At 42.5% G+C, this 22,437-nt stretch overlaps 1 protein-coding gene across 1 annotated transcript in view; it reads right to left on the bottom strand.

Annotated features, from left to right (window-relative positions):
* The window catches only part of LOC126161297 (phospholipid-transporting ATPase ABCA3), a 787,342-nt gene that overhangs the window by 98,148 nt on the left and 666,757 nt on the right, over positions 1–22,437 (bottom strand). The window contains exon 25 of the mRNA XM_049917041.1: positions 17,282–17,390. Within this exon, the coding sequence (XP_049772998.1) occupies positions 17,282–17,390 (109 nt within the window). The remainder of the gene's footprint in view (positions 1–17,281; positions 17,391–22,437) is intronic.

The following is a 22,437-nucleotide window of genomic DNA, read 5'->3' as shown; positions in this document are numbered from 1 at the left end:
GTATGAGCGGCGGCAGATTGAAATTAGCGGAGATTGAGGCCTGGCGGATAGCGAGAAGAGAGGATATGCTGAAGGGCAAGTTCCCATCTCCGGAGTTCTGACAGGTTGGTGTTAGTGGGAAGTATCCAGATAACCCGGACGGTGTAACACTGTGCCAAGATGTGCTGGCCGTGCACCAAGGCATGTTTAGCCACAGGGTGATCCTCATTACCAACAAACACTGTCTGCCTGTGTCCATTCATGCGAATGGACAGTTTGTTGCTGGTCATTCCCACATAGAACGCTTCACAGTGTAGGCAGGTCAGTTGGTAAATCACGTGGGTGCTTTCACACGTGGCTCTGCCTTTGATCGTGTACACCTTCCGGGTTACAGGACTGGAATAGGTGGTGGTGGGAGGGTGCATGGGACAGGTTTTACACCGGGGGCGGTTACAGGGGTAGGAGCCAGAGGGTAGGGAAGGTGGTTTGGGGATTTCATAGGGACGAACTATGAGGTTACGAAGGTTAGGTGGACGGCGGAAAGACACTCTAGGTGGAGTGGGGAGGATTTCATGAAGGATGGATCTCATTTCAGGGCAGGATTTGAGGAAGTCATATCCCTGCTGGAGAGCCACATTCAGAATCTGATCCAGTCCCGGAAAGTATCCTGTCACAAGTGGGGCACTTTTGGGGTTCTTCTGTGGAAGGTTCCGGGTTTGAGGAGATGAGGAAGTGGCTCTGGTTATTTGCTTCTGTACCAGGTCGGGAGGGTAGTTACGGGATGCAAAAGCTGTTTTCAGGTTGTTGGTGTAATGGTTCAAGGATTCCGGACTGGAGCAGATTCGTTTGCCACGAAGACCTAGGCTGTAGGGAAGGGACCGTTTGATGTGGAATGGGTGGCAGCTGTCATAATGGAGGTACTGTTGCTTGTTGGTGGGTTTGATGTGGACGGACGTGTGAAGCTGGCCATTGGACAGGTGGCGGTCAACGTCAAGGAAAGTGGCATGGGATTTAGAGTAGGACCAGGTGAATCTGATGGAACCAAAGGAGTTGAGGTTGGAGAGGAAATTCTGGAGTTCTTCTTCACTGTGAGTCCAGATCATGAAAATGTCATCAATAAATCTGTACCAAACTTTGGGTTGGCAGGCCTGGGTAACCAAGAAGGCTTCCTCTAAGCGACCCATGAATAGGTTGGCGTACGAGGGGGCCATCCTGGTACCCATGGCTGTTCCCTTTAATTGTTGGTATGTCTGGCCTTCAAAAGTGAAGAAGTTGTGGGTCAGGATGAAGCTGGCTAAGGTAATGAGGAAAGAGGTTTTAGGTAGGGCGGCAGGTGATCGGCGTGAAAGGAAGTGCTCCATTCACCTTCTCCTTTTTTACCGTAATCCAGTATACAATTTTATCCCGCCGATATATACTCAATAGTACGTAATAATACGTAACCCACTTCCAAACCATAACCAAAAATTTTTTTTTCCGCTTTCAACACTACCGCTGCTATAAAATCCACCGTTTCCAGTTCACAAACAGTTCCTTTCAGCTATTAAACAACCTTTTCGGCTCGTTTTAATATCTTTTGCTTTATTTCCATTTCCGTTTTTCTCACATCATCGATCATTTTTAGCCGCTTCCCACAGGTTTTAACGTCATTATTTCTTCATCAGACAATTGTTAGCTTCATTTCCATAATCTGCCACCACCAAACCACCCTTTTAATACATCCTCACGTAGTTTTTTCGAAATTTTCCCGTATTTCTCCACCCTTTAACGTGTTTTGGCGGCAACACAACCACCTAACCTTTGTGCACATCATTATCTACCTACACAAGTTCACCACAGGATCCACATAGCCCAGCTCTAACCAACCCTTTTTCGCCTTTTTTCACACCAGATCTCCATTTGCTTTCTAGTTTTACCTTTATCTCTCCCCATATATTTTTATATTTATTTTCATTTTCATTTCAGCCTCGTGTTCCACTTTCCACCTTCCAGTACCATGTCACCCTCACAACACCTCCACAACGACCCCATTAAGTTTTATTTACATTCCCTCCGCAAACATGCCTTCGCCCTAGCCAGATTACACTCCCATATTTTATTTTCTCAGGCTTGTCTGACATTTGGCATCACCCCCAAAGGCCTCACACTTAAAGTTCCCATCTCTGGCTGCAACCCTTCTTTCCATCAGTCCCTGTACCAGTTCCAAACCGAACAATCCATTGCCCTCACCCACCTAATCCTTCACCTACACATCCACTCAGCCAATCAACACACCCATCAACTCCTGTCCCTAATAAAAGTCCTCAATCTTTCCTCTCCCACATCCACACCAGTTGTTCAGAGCATCCTCCTACAGGCCAACCGCAAATTAGAACAGCATGCCACCCTCCACCTTAAAAAACTATCCAATCTCCTGGTTTCCCACCTCCGGAAAGGCAACTCACTCACCCTTCACAACCTTTCCAGCAAACCTCAACCTCCTCTCATTGCACACAAACCCAGTCTCTCCCATCTACTCAATCTCCCACTTCCAGCTCCACTCCCTCCAAAACCTCAAAACTCCAATCAACACAATCTGGAACCACAACACCCCAATTCAGTAGTTAACCTCTCCTCCAAACCTCTCTCCCAATCCGAAACCTCTGTCCTATCCAAAGGCCTCACCTTCAGCCCCACTCCCAGATTTAACCAAACAGCCCTTGTCAAAGATTTACTGTCCTACAGCCGTACTCTCTGCTGGAAATATCACTTTGCCACGAAGAAAAATGATCCTAATCCTACTCCCAATGATCCAACTCCCCAAGATACTATCCAAATTGAACCATGCCTGGAACAGTTCCGTCCTCCGTCACAGCGGGACCCACCTCCTCTTCCTCAAAATCACCCTCTCCTAACCTTCCAGGAATTTCTGACTTCCAGCCTTGCCTCTCAATCCTTCTTAAAAAACCTTAATCCTACTCCCAACATCACCACTGCTGAAGCCCAGGCTATCCGTGATCTGAAGGCTGACCAATCCATCGTCATTCTTCCGGCGGACAAGGGTTCCACGACTGTGGTACTTGATCGTCGGGAGTATGTGGCTGAGGGACTGCGTCAGCTTTCAGACAACACTACTTACAAAGTTTGCCATGGTAATCCCATTCCTGATGTCCAGGCGGAGCTTCAGGGAATCCTCAGAACCTTAGGCCCCCTACAAAACCTTTCACCTGACTCCATCAACCTCCTGACCCCACCAACACCCCGCACCCCCACCTTCTACCTTCTTCCCAAAATTCACAAACCCAATCATCCCGGCCGTCCCATTGTAGCTGGTTACCAAGCCCCCACAGAACGCATCTCTGCCTACGTAGATCAACACCTTCAACCCATTACATGCAGTCTCCCATCCTTCATCAAAGACACCAACCACTTTCTCGAACGCCTGGAATCCCTACCCAGTCTGTTACCACCGGAAACCATCCTTGTAACCATCGATGCCACTTCCTTATACACAAATATTCCGCATGTCCAGGGCCTCGCTGCGATGGAGCACTTCCTTTCACGCCGATCACCTGCCGCCCTACCTAAAACCTCTTTCCTCATTACCTTAGCCAGCTTCATCCTGACCCACAACTTCTTCACTTTTGAAGTCAGACATACCAACAATTAAAGGGAACAGCCATGGGTACCAGGATGGCCCCCTCGTACGCCAACCTATTCATGGGTCGCTTAGAGGAAGCCTTCTTGGTTACCCAGGCCTGCCAACCCAAAGTTTGGTACAGATTTATTGATGACATTTTCATGATCTGGACTCACAGTGAAGAAGAACTCCAGAATTTCCTCTCCAACCTCAACTCCTTTGGTTCCATCAGATTCACCTGGTCCTACTCTAAATCCCATGCCACTTTCCTTGACGTTGACCGCCACCTGTCCAATGGCCAGCTTCACACGTCCGTCCACATCAAACCCACCAACAAGCAACAGTACCTCCATTATGACAGCTGCCACCCATTCCACATCAAACGGTCCCTTCCCTACAGCCTAGGTCTTCGTGGCAAACGAATCTGCTCCAGTCCGGAATCCTTGAACCATTACACCAACAACCTGAAAACAGCTTTTGCATCCCGTAACTACCCTCCCGACCTGGTACAGAAGCAAATAACCAGAGCCACTTCCTCAACTCCTCAAACCCGGAACCTTCCACAGAAGAACCCCAAAAGTGCCCCACTTGTGACAGGATACTTTCCGGGACTGGATCAGATTCTGAATGTGGCTCTCCAGCAGGGATATGACTTCCTCAAATCCTGCCCTGAAATGAGATCCATCCTTCATGAAATCCTCCCCACTCCACCTAGAGTGTCTTTCCGCCGTCCACCTAACCTTCGTAACCTCTTAGTTCATCCCTATGAAATCCCCAAACCACCTTCCCTACCCTCTGGCTCCTACCCCTGTAACCGCCCCCAGTGTAAAACCTGTCCCATGCACCCTCCCACCACCACCTATTCCAGTCCTGTAACCCGGAAGGTGTACACGATCAAAGGCAGAGCCACGTGTGAAAGCACCCACGTGATTTACCAACTGACCTGCCTACACTGTGAAGCGTTCTATGTGGGAATGACCAGCAACAAACTGTCCATTCGCATGAATGGACACAGGCAGACAGTGTTTGTTGGTAATGAGGATCACCCTGTGGCTAAACATGCCTTGGTGCACGGCCAGCACATCTTGGCACAGTGTTACACCGTCCGGGTTATCTGGATACTTCCCACTAACACCAACCTGTCAGAACTCCGGAGATGGGAACTTGCCCTTCAGCATATCCTCTCTTCTCGCTATCCGCCAGGCCTCAATCTCCGCTAATTTCAATCTGCCGCCGCTCATACCTCACCTGTCTTTCAACATCATCTTTGCCTCTGTATTTCCGTCCCGACTGACATCTCTGCCCAAACTCTTTGCCTTTACAAATGTCTGCTTGTGTCTGTGTATGTGTGGATGGATATGTGTGTGTGTGCGAGTGTAAACCTGTCCTTTTTTCCCCCTAAGGTAAGTCTTTCCGCTCCCGGGATTGGAATGACTCCTTACCCTCTCCCTTAAAACCAAATCCTTTTGTCTTTCCTTCTCCTTCCCTCTTTCCTGACGAGGCAACCGTTGGTTGCGAAAGCTAGAGTTTTGTGTGTATGTTTGTGTTTATTTGTGTGTCTATTGACCTGCCAGCGCTTTTGTTGGGTAAGTCTCATCATCTTTCTTTTTAAATATATATATATATATATATACCTAAAAACAAAGATGATGTGACTTACCAAATGAAAGTGCTGGCAGGTCGACAGACACACAAACGAACACAAACATACACACAAAATCCAAGCTTTCGCAACAAACTGTTGCCTCATCAGGAAAGAGGGAAGGAGAGGGAAAGACGAAAAGATGTGGGTTTTAAGGGAGAGGGTAAGGAGTCATTCCAGTCCCGGGAGCGGAAAGACTTACCTTAGGGGGAAAAAAGGACGGGTATACATATACAGACACAAGCAGACATATTTAAATATGTCTGCTTGTGTCTGTATATGTGTGGATGGATATGTGTGTGTGTGCGAGTGTATACCCGTCCTTTTTTCCCCCTAAGGTAAATCTTTCTGCTCCCGGGACTGGAATGACTCCTTACCCTCTCCCTTAAAACCCACATCTTTTCGTCTTTCCCTCTCCTTCCCTCTTTCCTGATGAGGCAACAGTTTGTTGCGAAAGCTTGGATTTTGTGTGTATGTTTGTGTTCGTTTGTGTGTCTGTCGACCTGCCAGCACTTTCATTTGGTAAGTCACATCATCTTTGTTTTTAGGTATATTTTTCCTTCGTGGAATGTTTCCTTCTATTATAACCATATATATATATATATATATATATATATATATATATATATATATATATATATATATATATATATATATATATATATAGTTATAATAGAAGGAAACGTTCCACGAAGGAAAAATATACCTAAAAACAAAGATGATGTGACTTACCAAATGAAAGTGCTGGCAGGTCGACAGACACACAAACGAACACAAACAAACACACAAAATTCAAGCTTTCGCAACAAACTGTTGCCTCATCAGGAAAGAGGGAAGGAGAGGGAAAGATGAAAGGATGTGGGTTTTAAGGGAGAGGGTAAGGAGTCATTCCAGTCCCGGGAGCGGAAAGACTTACCTTAGGGGGAAAAAAGGACGGGTATACACTCGCACACACACACACATATCCATCCACACATATACAGACACAAGCAGACATATATATATATATATATATATATATATATATATATATATATATATATATATATATATATATATATATATATACACTTGAAAATATAATGTATTTAAAGCAAAACTTACATACAGAAAGACCACTCATCACTCAAAATCACACAGTACACAGCTATGATACAAGACAAAAATTGGATGTACATGTTCAAAGCGCCAACACAAAGTTATTTCAAAACAACCTTATCCATCCTAGTATCAAACTATACAATGCCTTACCAGATACCATTAAACACATACAAAACATTGGTCACTTCAAATCTAAATTGAAGTCGTACTTGGTTGATGACTGCTTTTACACAGTAAATGAATACCTACAAAACTAAATTTTTGTGTGTTTACCCAATGTGGTCTCATTCAGAAGAAGATTTGTATTTTATCTCTCTGTATATAGCGTAACAACATTTATTTAAGTATTCATCATTCATTGATATATTAATGTGTGTTATTATGAACAAAGGTATATTATATGTAAAACTGTTAATATTAACAAAAAATCCAAATATCTCTTGCACATTGTGCAGCTGTAGATGAAATGGATCAATAAATCGAATAAAAAAAAAGAAATTGCATAAACATCCTAAATTCATTGCACCCCTTCCTCTGCCCATCTGCACATCCTCCCTTTCTCTCCATACAATTACCCTACCCATCCCCCTATCTCTTGGTGCACAACCTCTTTCCCCTCTCTATAACCATTTCCGACTAAACCTTCAATAGCTCCATACACCTCCTCATCTCCACATTTCTCCTTCTTCATCCTTGCTATGTTCATTTCCCTTCGATTGTTATGCAGAGTATTGCGTAATAATTTGAAATAAATCTGTGGGGGGGGTTTATAGTTTTCTGATAACAATATTTCTCCTTTATATAAGTAATATATTACAAAAATGCATAGACTATGTCTATCCAAATGTTCATTAGAGTTTCGTGTAAAAATTGAAAGGAAGTCGGCCAAGATCTTTTTGAGATATTACATACATCACAAAAATACATAGCCTATCTCCCTATGTCCTCGAGACTGTTAGAATACTGAGTAAATATTTGAAGAATATCAGTAAAGAACTTTTTGAGATTTGTGGCAACCACACTACCCCTATGTATATGTCAATACTATATATTTTCAAATAAAAATTTTTTGTAAATTCAGTCAATAACTTCAAGATTTTCAATAACAATGTTTCCCCTTTATACACTACATATGTATTTACATATTGTATAAGTAACTTTGAAACAGATTCTTTTTTTGTTATGAAACCATGTGACAACAGAACTGTCAAAATAAATTTAAAAAAAATTTTTTTTCTTTTTCATATCAAAAATATCGTTATCATCCACAATTATGGTGGGGTGGTAATGTCAGCCAAATTGGTTGTACCGTTCTCAAGTGATGATTTTTCACAACTGATTTTAATTTCTGACTCTTCTACTGGATTTTCCAAAATTTTCTTTCCAACAATCCTTGTCCTGACAATTAAGAATACAACAAAGAAAAAACCAACCAAATCTGTCAAGGTGTCTTAACTCATGAAATAATTTGGCAACTGATGTTACTTTCCAACTTTTCTGTTAGATTTTCGAAAAAATTTCTTTCAAACAAACCTTGTTCTGACAGTAAGAAACACCACACTAAAAAAAATCAACCAGACCAGTCAAGCCGTCGATGAAATATGGAATGATAAGTTTTTTGACAACATGTGGCTATAAAGGTAATTTTGAAGCTAGACCTATGAAAATCGATATTTGGTTTCTCGGTCAGAAATTAAGAAATATGTGTTTCAGAATTTTTTAAAAATTTAACCCCTAAGGGAGTAAAACAGTTGTTGAAAGTTTTTTTTAACTAATCATTATTAAAGAACTAGAAAAGTATTTTAAAAGCCAGATGTATGAAAATTGGTATCTGACTTCTCCGTTAGAAATAAAAAAATATGAGTTTCAGTGTTTTTGGAAATTCAACCCCAAAGGGGTGTTTTATGAAATATTTCATTGTGAGGGTATTTTTAAAGCTAAATCTATACAAATCTTAATTTGACTTCTAGGTTAGAAATAAAAAATAGTGTTTCACAGTTTTTGTAAATTAAATTCCTATGGGGGTGAAATAGAGGATGAAAGTTATTTATAGAAATATTTCATTATGCAAGCATTTTTGAAAATAAATCTATGACAATTGGTGTTTGGCTTCTCAGAAATGAAAAACTATGTGTTGCATTATTTTTTAAAATTAAACCTCTAAGGGGGTGGAACTGATTCTCTGACTCATCATTGCCCAGCTCAAACACTAAGGATTGAAATTTGGAATGGGTTTCATTCACGACGGGCCTGTTCAAAATTGCACTTCTAAGGAGGTAAAATATGGGATGAAAGGCTTTTTTGAAAATATATCACTATTAAGGCAATTTTGAAGCTAGAACTACGAAAGTTGGTATTTGGTTTCTCAGTCAGAAATAAAGAAATATGTGTTTCAACCTTTCCGGAAATTCAACCACAAAGGTGGTAAAATTGGGAACAAAAATTTTGAAGAACATATTCCATTATATTAAAAAATATTTAAAGGTAAATCTATGAAAAATAGTGTTTCACTTCTCAGTTAAATATAAAGAAATATGTGCTGGAGGATGAAGTTTCTCCAGAAACACTATCACAAGAAAGAAAATGATGCTGATGTGTCGGCACAACATGGAATTCAACTTTTACACAATGACACAAGCTCAGCTCAACAGGCTGTGGGGTGCTAGGACTGGACCAAATGACAACATCAGGCAATCACCATCGACAGTTGCACTGAACATTTATTTGGCGCATTTAAACAAGGCAAATAACAAATAAAACCTTCAACACTTTTTTAAAATTACCATTTAGGTGAGAGCAAGTTATTTCAAAATTTAAACATTCATAACCGCAGCACTTATGGTCTATTACACATTAAGTGAAATGAGTTAAAAACTATTTACTCAAAAACTATAATCAACCTGAAGAACAAATTACTAAAATTTAATGAGGAAACGTAGTCTTTCATTACTGCAGTGATTGGTATTACCAAAGTAATTCAGAGTACAGGCAACAACAAATCAGATACCATGACACACAACCCAGTTACTTAAATGGCAGGCACCCTACAATGTAGGATATAAAATATAAAATTTCATGTGACCAAGCAACCTCGTGGGATTCAACAAACTATGCTCAGAAGCGGATGCCCTCCCACTCAGCTGTTTCCAATATAGGCTCAGCAGAGACCCCCAAACTGGAGCAGCAACGGTCATGAATAGGCATGAAAAATCCCAGAACTAGTGGGTATCTACAACAGACTGACATCTGCCTTAAGTAACTAGAAACACAATAATTCATTACAGCACATCATCTGTAGAATGAATCAACCTATTAATGAACATCAGTTAAGCAGTACAAATCTATTATCTTATGTGCATATGGCCAATTATACATTAAGCCGCGAGTGAACTAGATACATGGCCAGCCGGAACACACAGGCAAAGGGGTTGGAAAATACACAACAGCACAAGCAGGACACGACCCAGGGACCCACACCTGCTATCAAGACAAACAGCAGAAGTCCTGATAAAACGAAATCAACTGCAAGTAACTAGTGTGCAGGCTAACAGTATATCGAGACCCCTCCCCCCTTTCCCCCGACGTAAAACACAAGGCGACTTACAGCAAATAGCTACACTTAAACACTTAAATTCGTCATTAAATCAGAATTAATTACCATATCCACATACTGACATTCAAGGAATTCTTGTACTTTCATTAATAGAATCAGTTTCAAGCTATTTAAATGCACAATGACAACTGGCCTCTCAGTAACTTATAAGAATTTATGAAACTACTCATTTAGAATTAGACACGTGTCTCTCAGACACACTATCACTTCATATAGAAATGTGACAATAATGTTATTGCAATTCACAGCAAAATATATCCAGGGAAAATATTATCCCAATATATCTATAGCAATTGGCCAGCTTAATTCTGTCGTGTGATATAGATGATATGATCAGAGATCATCACAAGGAGTGCTCCATATTTCAGAATTATGATTTTATAAGGACTTTTGCACTTTGGTGATAGCACAGTGGATTAGACTGTCAATACAGACTATTATCCACCGATTCCAGTTTGTCGATTTCAGGAGCCTTCCTAAGAGGTAAATTCCACTTCAGTGGAATGCTACTGCTGTAGGCGGAATTGGTAACAGATGCCCCAGAGGTAACTGTGCAATTGCTGCCATCACAGGCATTCCTTAAATGGCTCATAGTGTCTAACGCATAGGTAGAGACCTGGCTAGTGATATCTGTATCTGAGTCTGTACAGAGTTGTTTCCATCTCATTGGACAATAGTCCATCTTATACAATGTTCCAAAGAGCAGAAAGCCCAATTTAGAATATAAAAAATATTGTGAAAATAATAGATTGATACTCATTGTAAAGATGATACACTGAGTTGCAGACAGCCACAATGAAAAGACTGTTACACACTGAGCTCTTGACTAAAGCCTCAGAAATGAAATGAAAATGCTGGCGCACGCGAGCTCGCTCGCACATCGCTCGTGTGCGCATGCATGCGCACACACACACTCACTCTTACAAGCAGACGCGCCTCACAAACACATCGTTATTTCTGACCACTCTGGCCAGACTGCCTGAGCAGTCAGAGATAGCATGAAGTGTGCCCATTTTTTTTATTTTCTGAAGAAGGCTTTGGCCAAAAGCTCAGTGTGTGATAGTCTTTCTTGGTGCCTGTCTGCAGCTCAATATGTCATTTTTAGAGTGGGTAACAATCTATCCTTTTCATATTGTGTATACAATTACTTCATTTGTTAATTGGAATCCTCCTTCAAGGTATCTACGGTTTTCAGCAGTGTTGTATCTTCCCTCTATTCAGCAGCAATGTTATTTAATGCAGCGAAGACTGAGATCTTATCCATACTGCTGTGTTTCATCAAAGGATTAACTGAAACACAGTGGGTGTCCTTGTGTTTCTGTCGGCTTTTGTATAGCACTGAGGCATACTCGTGCATCCACATTGCTCGTCTCACCAGTTGACACACAGATCCTTCAGGTTAGCCAGGCAGCACACAGAACTGTGGTCCATCACAACTGTGATTGGTTTGCCAAATAAATATGGCAAGAACTTGTCGATGGCCCAAACAACTACAATGCACTCTTTCTCAGTTATAGAGTAGTTCATCTTAGACTTTGAGAGTACTATGGAAGTATAAGCTATCTCATTTTCAGTACCTTCCTGAAATTGCACTTGAACTGCACCTATGACATAACCACCAGTGTCGCTGTGAAGTTCTGTCTCAGCATTCTCATCATACAATGCTAGGACAGGAGCAGATGTTAGCACTTCCATAAAAACAAGTTACGATTTTTCTTGCGCTTCACTCCAGGAGAATTTGGTGTCTCCCTGTAGCTGTTCTTGCAAGAAACATGCCTCAATACAAATGTCCATTATGAATCACTGGATCACAAGAATATTTCAACAACCATGCTTAGGAGTTGGAAAATCTGTTACGGCTGTTCTTTTTTCTGGATCAAGACAGATACTGTTGCATTCACCAACTGCCAGAAGACTTATTTCTAGTGTGGTAAAGAACCAGTTTTTTTGGATCCAGGCAGAGGCCTGCATTCTGAACACACTTCAATATGGTTGTCATATGGCTCAGAGAGAGAGAGAGAGAGAGAGAGAGAAAGAAAGAAAAAGACAACGTCATTCAGATAACAAGGTGTCGAAGCCAGTCGTCTATCATACGTTTGAAAGTGGCCGGAGCATTACAGAATCCAAAAGGCACAACAAGAAACTCATTGAGACCATCAGGAGTTACTAGGGCAGTTGTTTCTTGGTCATTAACACTACCCTCAATTTGTCAGTAGTGGATCTGCATGTCCACAATTGAGAAATACAAGTTGCATTCAAATGAAACCCGATCACTGGTGTAAAGCAATGGTGATGATTGTATTAGCTCAAAAATGTAGTTATAAACAGTACACATAGTCAAAAACAGTTGCCAAAACTGTTGGCACATTTATCCCATTGCGGCACTAGCTGGTTGATTCCGTCCTTGAAGAAGCTAGCAGGCTGCTGTCAGATCCAGGCCTGGACCCGATCACACACTTCATTGTCTGTTGTGAATCGATGTCTGCAAATGGCTTGTGTTAGACATATTCCTCCTCACGATAATGTTGCAGATGACTTAAAGACAGCACCATTCAAGTATTGCACTGTTCGGCGGTCAGTTGGTGGGGAACCCAATGTGCACAGATATTTCGAAAGTTGAAGTGTTGATGCATTATGGTGTGGGCAGTGTCCACACTAATACCCAGTAGCCACTGGATCTTGTCCACGGTGATTCTGTGGTTGCCCAAGACTAAAGCATTCACTTCTGCAACCATTTCCAGTGTGATGACACGATGAGCCTCTCCAGGATGAGCATCATCTTCCAGGGACTTGCACTGCTCGAGGAATCATTTGCGCCATTCCACAACAGTTGAACGACTCAGACTGCACTCACTGTACACAGCCTTCATCCGTCGTTACATTCACGGCCTCCAACTCCCTCCACCACCAAAAATCAAATCACACCTCGTCGTTCCTGCTTACTCGCCTGCATGTTCGGTAGTGGACAATAACTCGTGTGACCACCTTCTCTTCGGCGTGAAACCACACTGGCACTCTGCAGCATCAAACAGTGTGCATGCGTCAGTCTCTCTACCAACAGATGGTGCCCCCATACCCATAGTTATGTGGTGCCACACTGACCAGGTTTCATTTGAATGAACCTCATACTTTGCTCCTTCCAAGCACTCTAGGATGTCACACATGCGTGGCAATGAGTAGACTTTTTTCCAGTAGTAGACACAGAAATCTATGTACCTTCCTTCTTCTTCACAAGGACCAGAGGAAAGGACCAAAGACTCTCTGAAGGTACAATGATATCATCTTGCAGCATCTTCTCCACTTCCTCCCGCACCCTACACAAGCACTCGACTAGTTGCAAATGATCCCGTGTTGCTATATTATTTTACCGTGGGCTGCTCTGTCTGTCTATTCTCCACTCTGGATTTAAAAGCATCTGAATACAGGTACAGAAAGTGTAACAGTTGCTTACGTCGCTTGTCGGTCAGGCCAGACCGTATAGGCAGTCCACTTGTTGTGCCCTGCACTTTATCGATGGTACCGAGCTGCCCCTCCTGGATTGCTTCAGCTGGCCCTATAAACATACCTTCAGGGATAAGTTGTGGCTAATTGTGATAAGTAGTGATCACAAGTTTTCCTCAATCATCTACAATGATTATGATTCCTCTCATAAGAACGAGCATGTTTTTGCAATCAAGAAAAGGTTCATAGTTTAACTGAGCATCTAGGCTGACAGCTTGAATTCAGTAACAGATGACAGAAAGATAATAATGTCTTCAGTGGCCATAAAAGTCCAGAGTAATCCTCAATATTTGTGGTCATTCGAATAGCTTCAGCAATCTGGGGCTCTGATCTTCCGTGGTCTATGAATGCTTGTGATGCCTGCAAGAAGTCACATCTGCAAATAACATTGTGACTACATTCTGCTGAAATGGACACATGCAAAGCACTGTCCTCTGTTAGTGATCACTGTTCCTGCAATACATATTCCTGCTTGCTGGGCATACTCCTATTTCCCATTTGTGACATTCAGCACAATTATTTTCATATCATTGAACATAATCTTCTTTAGCTGACAATGATAAGCACTAATATTACAGAAAAGGAAGCCGCAGAGTTGAATAGTGCCCACACAAGCTGGCCATCAATAATGATGTCAATGTGATTTCTGGACACCTCGGTGACTACTGTCCGTGGAGGATTTTCATCTGTTGTGTTCTTACCTCCACATATGGTTTTCCTGAATTTAGCAGCTAGGCAAGCGGCTAGTACCTCATTACAGTGGCGGAGAACGGCTACAGGGTGTCAGGGAGTGACTTCATTGAGGGTACAGGCACAGGATACATCCCACATGTCAACTGTAATCATTTGCAGTTGACTGGCACAAACAGAAAACTGCTGTGACAGTTGAAGTTTGGTAGTGTAGCAGTCATAAAAATATGTACCCTCTTTCTCTGCAGCAGTGGACATGTGCCGGGCATTCACAATGAAAACTCACTGGTGTGTTGATCTTGCCTCCAAAAGTCTATTCTTCTGCAGGGCATCATATTCATAAGAGGACTTCGTGTAATCTGCGTAAACAGGATGCCAAGTTGTTGCATAAGTCAGATTTGGCGGAGTACATTCTTCCTGGTGTGTTCAACTGGCACCAGAGATTGGTGCTGAGGCCTGACACACTTATACTTTTTGACATTCTCTGTTATCTCACGATGTTGTCAACATTCGTAGTTCCTTTCTGTCGCTTACTCTGTCTGACAGTTCCGGTTGCCATAAAATGTTGTAGCTCTTCCTCACTACTCATCATATGAGGAAGTTGAGGCTGTGATAGCATTTCACAACTGCCATACGATCCACATACTGGAGTTGGTTTTGTTTCTTCTGCCAAACTCTTCTTCTGTTGCATATCCTCAATGTGTTGGCACCACTTGATGAATTCATCAGTTGTTATGACATCCTTTACTGGAAGCGCTTGGTACATGTCTTCTGTGACCCTCTTCATCAAGTGTGAGATTCTGACAGCTTCTGCGGTATTCATATTCACAATTGGTATAGGACAAAAACATTCTGTGTGTAGGACTGCTTCATTTGCCCTTAGTGTTCAGCTCTGTTCTTCAGCTTAGTGAACTTGCTGCTGGTTGTTACCAAATGTCTTCTTCACTTTAGCTTGGAATTTTTCCCAGCTATCGAGATTCTCTTCATTCTCAAACTACTGTTGGACTGTGTAATCCAAGTAAAAGTATACATTTGTGAAACACATCACATCGTTCCACTAATTATTTGGTGACTTGTTTGACTCCCTTCAGCCATTTTGTCAGATCTTGACCAGCATCTCCAAAAAGAATGTTCTATGCCTGATGTTCAGCTGACCTGTTGTTGTTTTGGAATCCATTGGTACCTTGTACATACAGACCTTGGGAATGACGTGCTGGTTGTATTTCACTTCCTGTCCGTGATGGTGATGGGTTGTATGTTACTTAACTGGAGTACAACACATGGCACTGAAAGCATATTTACTACAACCACCAATGTACAGCCATAGTAGAACTGAACTTGTGGAAGGAAAGTGCTAATATTTATGCTATGATCGAGTATTCCAGAACATACAACCATTCAGCTATTGTCAGGTGGTGCTGGTGGAATGAAATACCCACTGTGGGCTCACAGTATTTATACCTGCTGGTCCAGAGTTAGGGCTTCACTGACCCTGTGCTGTGCTCGGCGGTGGGGTGCAGTGAAGGGGAGGGTTTCAGTTGCCTTCCAATCACTATCCCTGTCACATCTCTCATCCCTGTCACGTATTGCTTTGATGGAGATAAATATAGGCTTCCACTCCTTGCTCAGTTGGAAGCCAGTGTCCTTCTTAGTTAAATTATCAGTCACACAAATTTCAATTCTTTCTTTGAAAATCAAGTTCCAAAATTTACTGGTTTGCTGGTAATTCATTTCATGTCCATCTTCAATGCAGTGTTCTGATATTGCAGACTTGGTGAGCTGTAATAGGTGGTTGTGGTACTCGTGTAGTCTTTCACTGTCATAAGAAGCTTGTGTTTCAGGTGATGTTTAGAAAATTGGCTTTATGCAGAGTTTTTGCAGTATTCTGCACCACCAAATAGTACAGAAGCATTCTTCTTATCTTCTTCATCTGTATTTTCATCTTCCATGTCATTCTTGGGGCTCTTGTGTTGCAGAACCACCTGAAACTATCGGTTGCTATATCCATTCCTATAGAGTACAGACTACAGGTGCCACAGCTCTGCCGTCAGACTTTGTTTGTCTGAGGTGAATTACAAGAAACTATGTAGTTTTCAGGTTGACTGCCAAATAACAAAAACAACTCCTACCTCCTGGAAGAAAAAAACAGGTTTGAGTTCAGTAGTTTGCAGTGCTCTGTCTTTGAAATACTCCAGAAATAGATTTGCTAGAACTGACAAAAGAAGGCTGCCTGCGGCTACGCCATCAGTCTGCTTGTAGTATTTTCCATTGAAAACAAAGTAACTCGATGCCAGGAAAACCTGTGTCACCATAGAGTTGAACATCTCACTGCTTAGTTTTATGGAGTCTTCCAACGGGACCCGAGTGAAAAAAAAGGCGATATCAAAGCTGACTGTAATGTCAAGAGGCCTAAAGCACATGCTCATACAGCTGGCAGATCAAATCATTTGATTTTTGTACACTTGCCAACATAAGGGGCCCAACAGATAAATTCAGTGCTTCACCAGGGAACATATTTTGGGACTGCATTTTCAAAGGAGCAATTGAAATTTGTGTAATTCATAATTCAGTCAACACAGACATCAGCTTCCAACTGAGCAAGGCATGGTAGCAAATACTAGGCTCCACAAAAGCAAAATGTGATGAACGAGAGATATGACATGATGGTGGGAGGAAGGCAACCAAGAATCTCCCCCTCCATTGTTGTAGCCGCATGCACTCCCAGCAAAAGCACAGCACAGGCCTGAACTCTGGACAGGTATAAATACTCTGTGCCCACAACATACACTTCATTTCATTGGTTACACCAGATAATGGTAGAATGATTGTCTGCCAAAATATTGTGGACCTTTGATGATTCTATCCAGCAGTACACTTGAGAACTGTGGAAGCAGCTTATACATTGGGAAAGCCTCAGATCACACAGACATAAATATTCTAAGACTTTGAGAACAGCTATGAGAGAAGTTAACAAAATAATGATAAGATTTATGTGACGTAGGAAAAAATTACTTATGGGCTAAAAACAAATACAATTTGCAGCTAATAATATCGGCCTCCTGTTTTAGCAACTTTTCTCTCAGTCTCAGTATTAAACAGCTCTCAGTGTCACCTTATACAACAGAAAAAAACTTACTTGAGTACAATACTGTATTCCTTTACTTCTGATGACATCACTGCATGCTTGACTTTCTCCTTCTCTGCCAAGACATCATCATCTGCTGCATTGACTCGAAGATCTGTGACTGGAATATATTAAACATTTCTTTAAGATTTAAGTCAAACAACGGAAAATCCAGGATGGAATGTAACAATATTATGAAAAAGGAAAGTTGCTACTCACCATATAGTGGAGATGCTGAGTCGCAGATAGGCACAGCAAAAAGACAGTTTTTTTGATGTGTCTATCTGCGACTTAGCATCTCTGCTATATGGTGAGTATCAACTTTCCTTTTCATAATATTATTACATTCTTTAAGATTTATGTTTATTATGTAATACCTCATTCACTTTCTTTGTGTTGTTCATTCAAAATGCATAGTTTTAAACTAAAGAATAAAAACTGGATGCTGCAGTAGCAATAGGCAAAGTGTATCTAAAATAAGGGATCAGGGCATTACTATTTTTTTTTTTTTTTTGGTCATCAGTCTACTGACTGGTTTGATGCCGCCCGCCACAAAATCCTTTCCTGTGCTAACCTCTTCGTCTCAGAGTAGCACTTGCAACCTACATCCTCAATTATTTGCTTGACGTATTCCAATCTCTGTCTTCCTCTACAGTTTTTGCCCTCTACAACTCCCTCTAGTACCATGGAAGTCATTCCCTCATGTCTTAGCAGATGTCCTATCATCCTGTCCCTTCTCCTTATCAGTGTTTTCCACATATTCCTTTCCTCTCCGATTCTGCGTAGAACCTCCTCATTCCTTACCTTATCAGTCCACCTAATTTTCAACATTCGTCTATAGCACCACATCTCAAATGCTTCGATTCTCTTCTGTTTCGGTTTTCCCACAGTCCATGTTTCACTACCATACAATGCTGTACTCCAGACGTACATCCTCAGAAATTTCTTCCTCAAATTAAGGCCGATATTTGATATTAGTAGACTTCTCTTGGCCAGAAATGCCTTTCTTGCCATAGCGAGTCTGCTTTTGATGTCCTCCTTGCTCCGTCCGTCATTGGTTATTTTACTGCCTAGGTAGCAGAATTCCTTAACTTCATTGACTTCGTGACGATCAATCCTGATGTTATAAATGATCCAATCAATTGTACTAGATCAAGTTGCAACCATATGTTTGTTCTTATATCATTTCTAACACTAATACAATTTTTTTCTTTATTTTATCTCATTTTATGAATGACAAATAGTTACGGTATTTCATAATTCGCACAGGGGAATTTAAAGTCTTGTTGTTCGCAATGTATTTTCCAGATCACTGGTCTTTTTAAAAATAATTTTTACTAACAAAGAGATAGAGGGGCTGGCCAGTACTTACCTCAGCTCAGTACAGCCGATAGATACACAAAACAGAACAGAAAATTTTTATCCTAGCTTTCGGAACTTTATTCCTTTGTCAGAGAGGAGAGAGGGGAAAAAGGGAAAGTGTATTCAGTTACTCACAACCCAGGTTATGAAGCAACAGGCGAAAGGTAAACAGGGAGGGTAGCAAAGATGGAGGCATGGGTGTCATAGGGAAGCCAAAGATATTCTACTGTAAGTACTGTGCCGGCTTCAAACCAAAGAGGATGCATACAGAAGTAAAGAGGTATATAGTATAAAGATAAACTCAACTATGTAGGATGAAAAGATGTGTGAATGGCTAAAGAGGAAAGGGAAAGAGGAGAAGACTGAAGAGTAAATGAGAGTGAGGTTGGTTAACGTAGGTTCAGTCCAGGGGGATGACGGGATGAAAGGATGTGTTTGAGTGCACGTTCCCATCTGCACAGTTCCGAGGAACTGATGTTGGATGGGAGAAGCCAAATAGCACATATGGTGTAGCAGGTTCCTAGGTCCCTAGAATTATGCTGGAGGGCATGCTCTGTTACTGGGTATTGGACATCTCCTAGGCAGACAGTTCGTCTGTGCCCGTTCATGCGCTCAGCCAGTTTAGTTGTCATCATACCAATGTAAAAGGCTGTGCAGTGCAGGCACAACAGCTGATATATGACATGTGTTGTTTCACATGTGACCCTGCCTTGAATTGTGTGTGTTTTGCCAGTAACAGGGCTGGAGTAGGTGGTTGTAGGGGGATGCATGGGGCAGGTTTTGCAGCGGGGTCGGTTACAGGGGTAGGAACCGCTGGCTAGAGAATGTGGTCTGGGAATATTGTAGGGTTTGACAAACGGAGGTTAGGGGGGTGACGAAAGGCAACTCTGGGTGGTGTGGGGAGAATATTGTCAAGGGATGATCTCATTTCAGGGTTTGACTTGAGAAAGTCATATCCCTGGCGAAGTAATTTGTTGATGTATTCGAGGCCAGGATAATATCGGGTGACAAGGGGGATGCTTCTGTGTGGTCTGGGGGTAGGAACATTGTTGTTGGACAGGGAGGAATGTATTGCTCGGGAGATCTGTTTGTGGACGAGGTCTGCAGGATAGTTGCGGGAGAGGAATGCACTGGTCAGGTTATTGGTGTAATTGTTGAGGGATTCATCACTGGAGCAGATACGTTTTCCACAAATACCTAGGCTGTAGGGAAGGCAGCATTTGATGTGGAATGGATGGCAGCTATCAAAGTGAAGGTACTGTTGTTTGTTTGTGGGTTTGATCTGGACAGAGGTGTGGATGTGAGCTTCAACAAGATGAAGGTCAACATCCAGGAAGATGGCTTGGGTTTTGGAGAAGGACCAGGTGAAATTCAGATTCGAAAAGGAGTTGAGGTTATGGAGGAAACTAAGGAGTGTTTCTTCACCATGAGTCCAGACCACAAAGGTGTCATCTATAAACTTATACCGGGCCAGGGAAAGCAGCTGTTGGGTCTTCAGGAAAGCCTCTTCCATGCGGCCCATGAAGAGATTGGCACAGGACGGAGCCATCCTGGTTTCCATGGCCATTCTCCTGATTTGTTTGTATCTCTGACCTTCAAAAGTGAAGTAATTATGGGTGAGGATGAAGTTGGTAAGTGTGATAAGGAGTGAGGTTTTTGGAAATTCTTTGGGTGGGTGTTGGGAGAGGTAGTGTTCAAGGGCAGAGAGACCATGGGTATGTGGGATGTTTGTGTAAAGGGATGTAGCATCTATGGTGACAAGAAAGGTTTCAGGTGGGAGGGCAGTGGGAATGGATTTGAGGCATTCTAGGAAGTGGTTTGTGTCTTTGATGTAGGATGGGAGTCTGCGGGTGATAGGTTGGAGGTGTTGGTCTACCAGAGCTGAGATACGTTCTGTTGGGGCTTTGAAGCCTGCCACAATGGGACGGCTAGGATGGTTCTCTTTGTGGGTTTTGGGTAATAGGTAGAAGGTAGAGGTACGTGGCTCAGGTGGAGTGAGTAGGTCTATGGAAGCAGTTATAAGGCCTTGTGAGGGACCTCGGATTTTTAGGATTTTCTGCATCTCAGTCTGGATGGAGGGAATGGATCCTGGGTAACAGCTTTGTAGGTTGAGGTGTTGGAGAGTTGACGCAGTCCTTCTGCCACATACTCCACATGGTCAAGTACCACAGATGTGGAGCCTTTATCCGCTGGTAAGATGACAATAGAGTGGTCTGTTTTGCAACTCCTTAATGGCACGGGATTCAGCTGGGGTGATGTTGGGGGCTGTCGGGATGTTCTTCAAGAAGGACTGGGAGGCAACACTGGATGTGAGGAATTCCTCAAATGTCTGCAAGGGATGGTTTTGGGGGAGGGGAGGAGGATCCCTTTGAGAAGACATTCAGAACTGTTCTAGACAGTGTTCAACACTGGGTCTAGTATATGAGGGCTGTGTTTTGGGGGGTGAAGTGATATTTCCAGTTGAAGTTCTGGGTGAACGAGAGGAGACCTTTAAGCAGGGTAGTGTGGTTGAATTTAGGCGTGGGGCTAAAGGTTAAGCCTTTTGATAGAACAGATGTCTCTGGAGGAGAGTTGGATCTGGATGAGAGGTTTAGAACTGAATTGGGACTGGTGATATGAGGCATTTGACTGTGGTTATAGTTGAGATTCGGTCTGTGTGGTGTACGTGCTGGGATTGAGAGATTGAGTAGGGTGGCTAGGCTAGGTTTGTTGGCTATGAGGGGGGGTTTGTTGAAGGTGCTGTAGTGATTGGTGTTTGTGAGGGATAGGGAGAGGGACCCCACTTCTTAGGTGTTGCACTAGCACTGTGGATAGTTTTTTCGGGTGGTGTGTGGCATGGAACTCAAGTTTACAGTTGGCTTCTAGGTGATGTTCCTGAGTGTGTTCTCCAAGCAAGGGTTCAAGAGGTGGAGGACTTTGAAGAGAGATAGGAGCTGTTGGAAGTGTTGGTTACACGAAGTAGTGTAGAGATTCAAGACAAGTTGGGTAAGGGCTAAGGATTGAAGGTTCTGGAAGTCCAGGAGAGACTGGTGGAAGGAGGGATTGCACCCAGAGATGGGAACTTTTAAGTTAAGTCCTTTAGGGGTAATTCCAAAGGTTAAGCAGGACTGGAGGAAAAGTATGTGGGATTGCAGTTTGGCTATGGTGAATAATTTTTACTAACAAAGAGATAGAGGGGCTGGCCAGTACTTACCTTAGCCCAGTACAGCTGATAGATACACAAAACAGAACAGAAAATTTTTATCCTAGCTTTTGGAACTTTGTTCCTTAGTCAGGGAGGAGAGAGGGGAAAAAACGGGAAGAAGGGAAAGTGGATTTAGTTACTCACAACCCAGGTTATGAAGCAACAGGCGAAAGGTAAACAGGGAGGGTAGCAAAGATGGAGGCATGGGTGTCATAGGGAAGCCAAAGATATTCTACTGTAAGTACTGTGCCGGCTTCAAACCAAAGAGGATGCATACAGAAGTAAAGAGGTATATAGTATAAAGATAAACTCAAATATGTAGGATGAAAAGATGTGTGAATGGCTAAAGAGGAAAGGGAAAGAGGAGAAGACTGAAGAGTAAACGAGAGTGAGGTTGGTTAACGTAGGTTCAGTCCAGGGGGATGACGGGATGAAAGGATGTGTTTGAGTGCACGTTCCCATCTTCAGAGTTCCGAGGAACTGGTGTTGGGTGGGAGAAGCAAATGGCACATACGGTGCAGCAGGTTCCTAGGTCCCTAGAATTATGCTGGATGGCATGCTCTGCTACTGGGTATTGGACATCTCCTAGACGGACAGTTCGGCTGTGCCTGTTCATGTGCTC

Source organism: Schistocerca cancellata, chromosome 2 (genome assembly GCF_023864275.1).
Source record: "Schistocerca cancellata isolate TAMUIC-IGC-003103 chromosome 2, iqSchCanc2.1, whole genome shotgun sequence".
Lineage (NCBI taxonomy): Eukaryota > Metazoa > Arthropoda > Insecta > Orthoptera > Acrididae > Schistocerca > Schistocerca cancellata.
The sequence above is the reverse complement of the archived record's forward strand: the minus strand, read 5'-3'. Positions and strand labels throughout refer to the sequence as shown.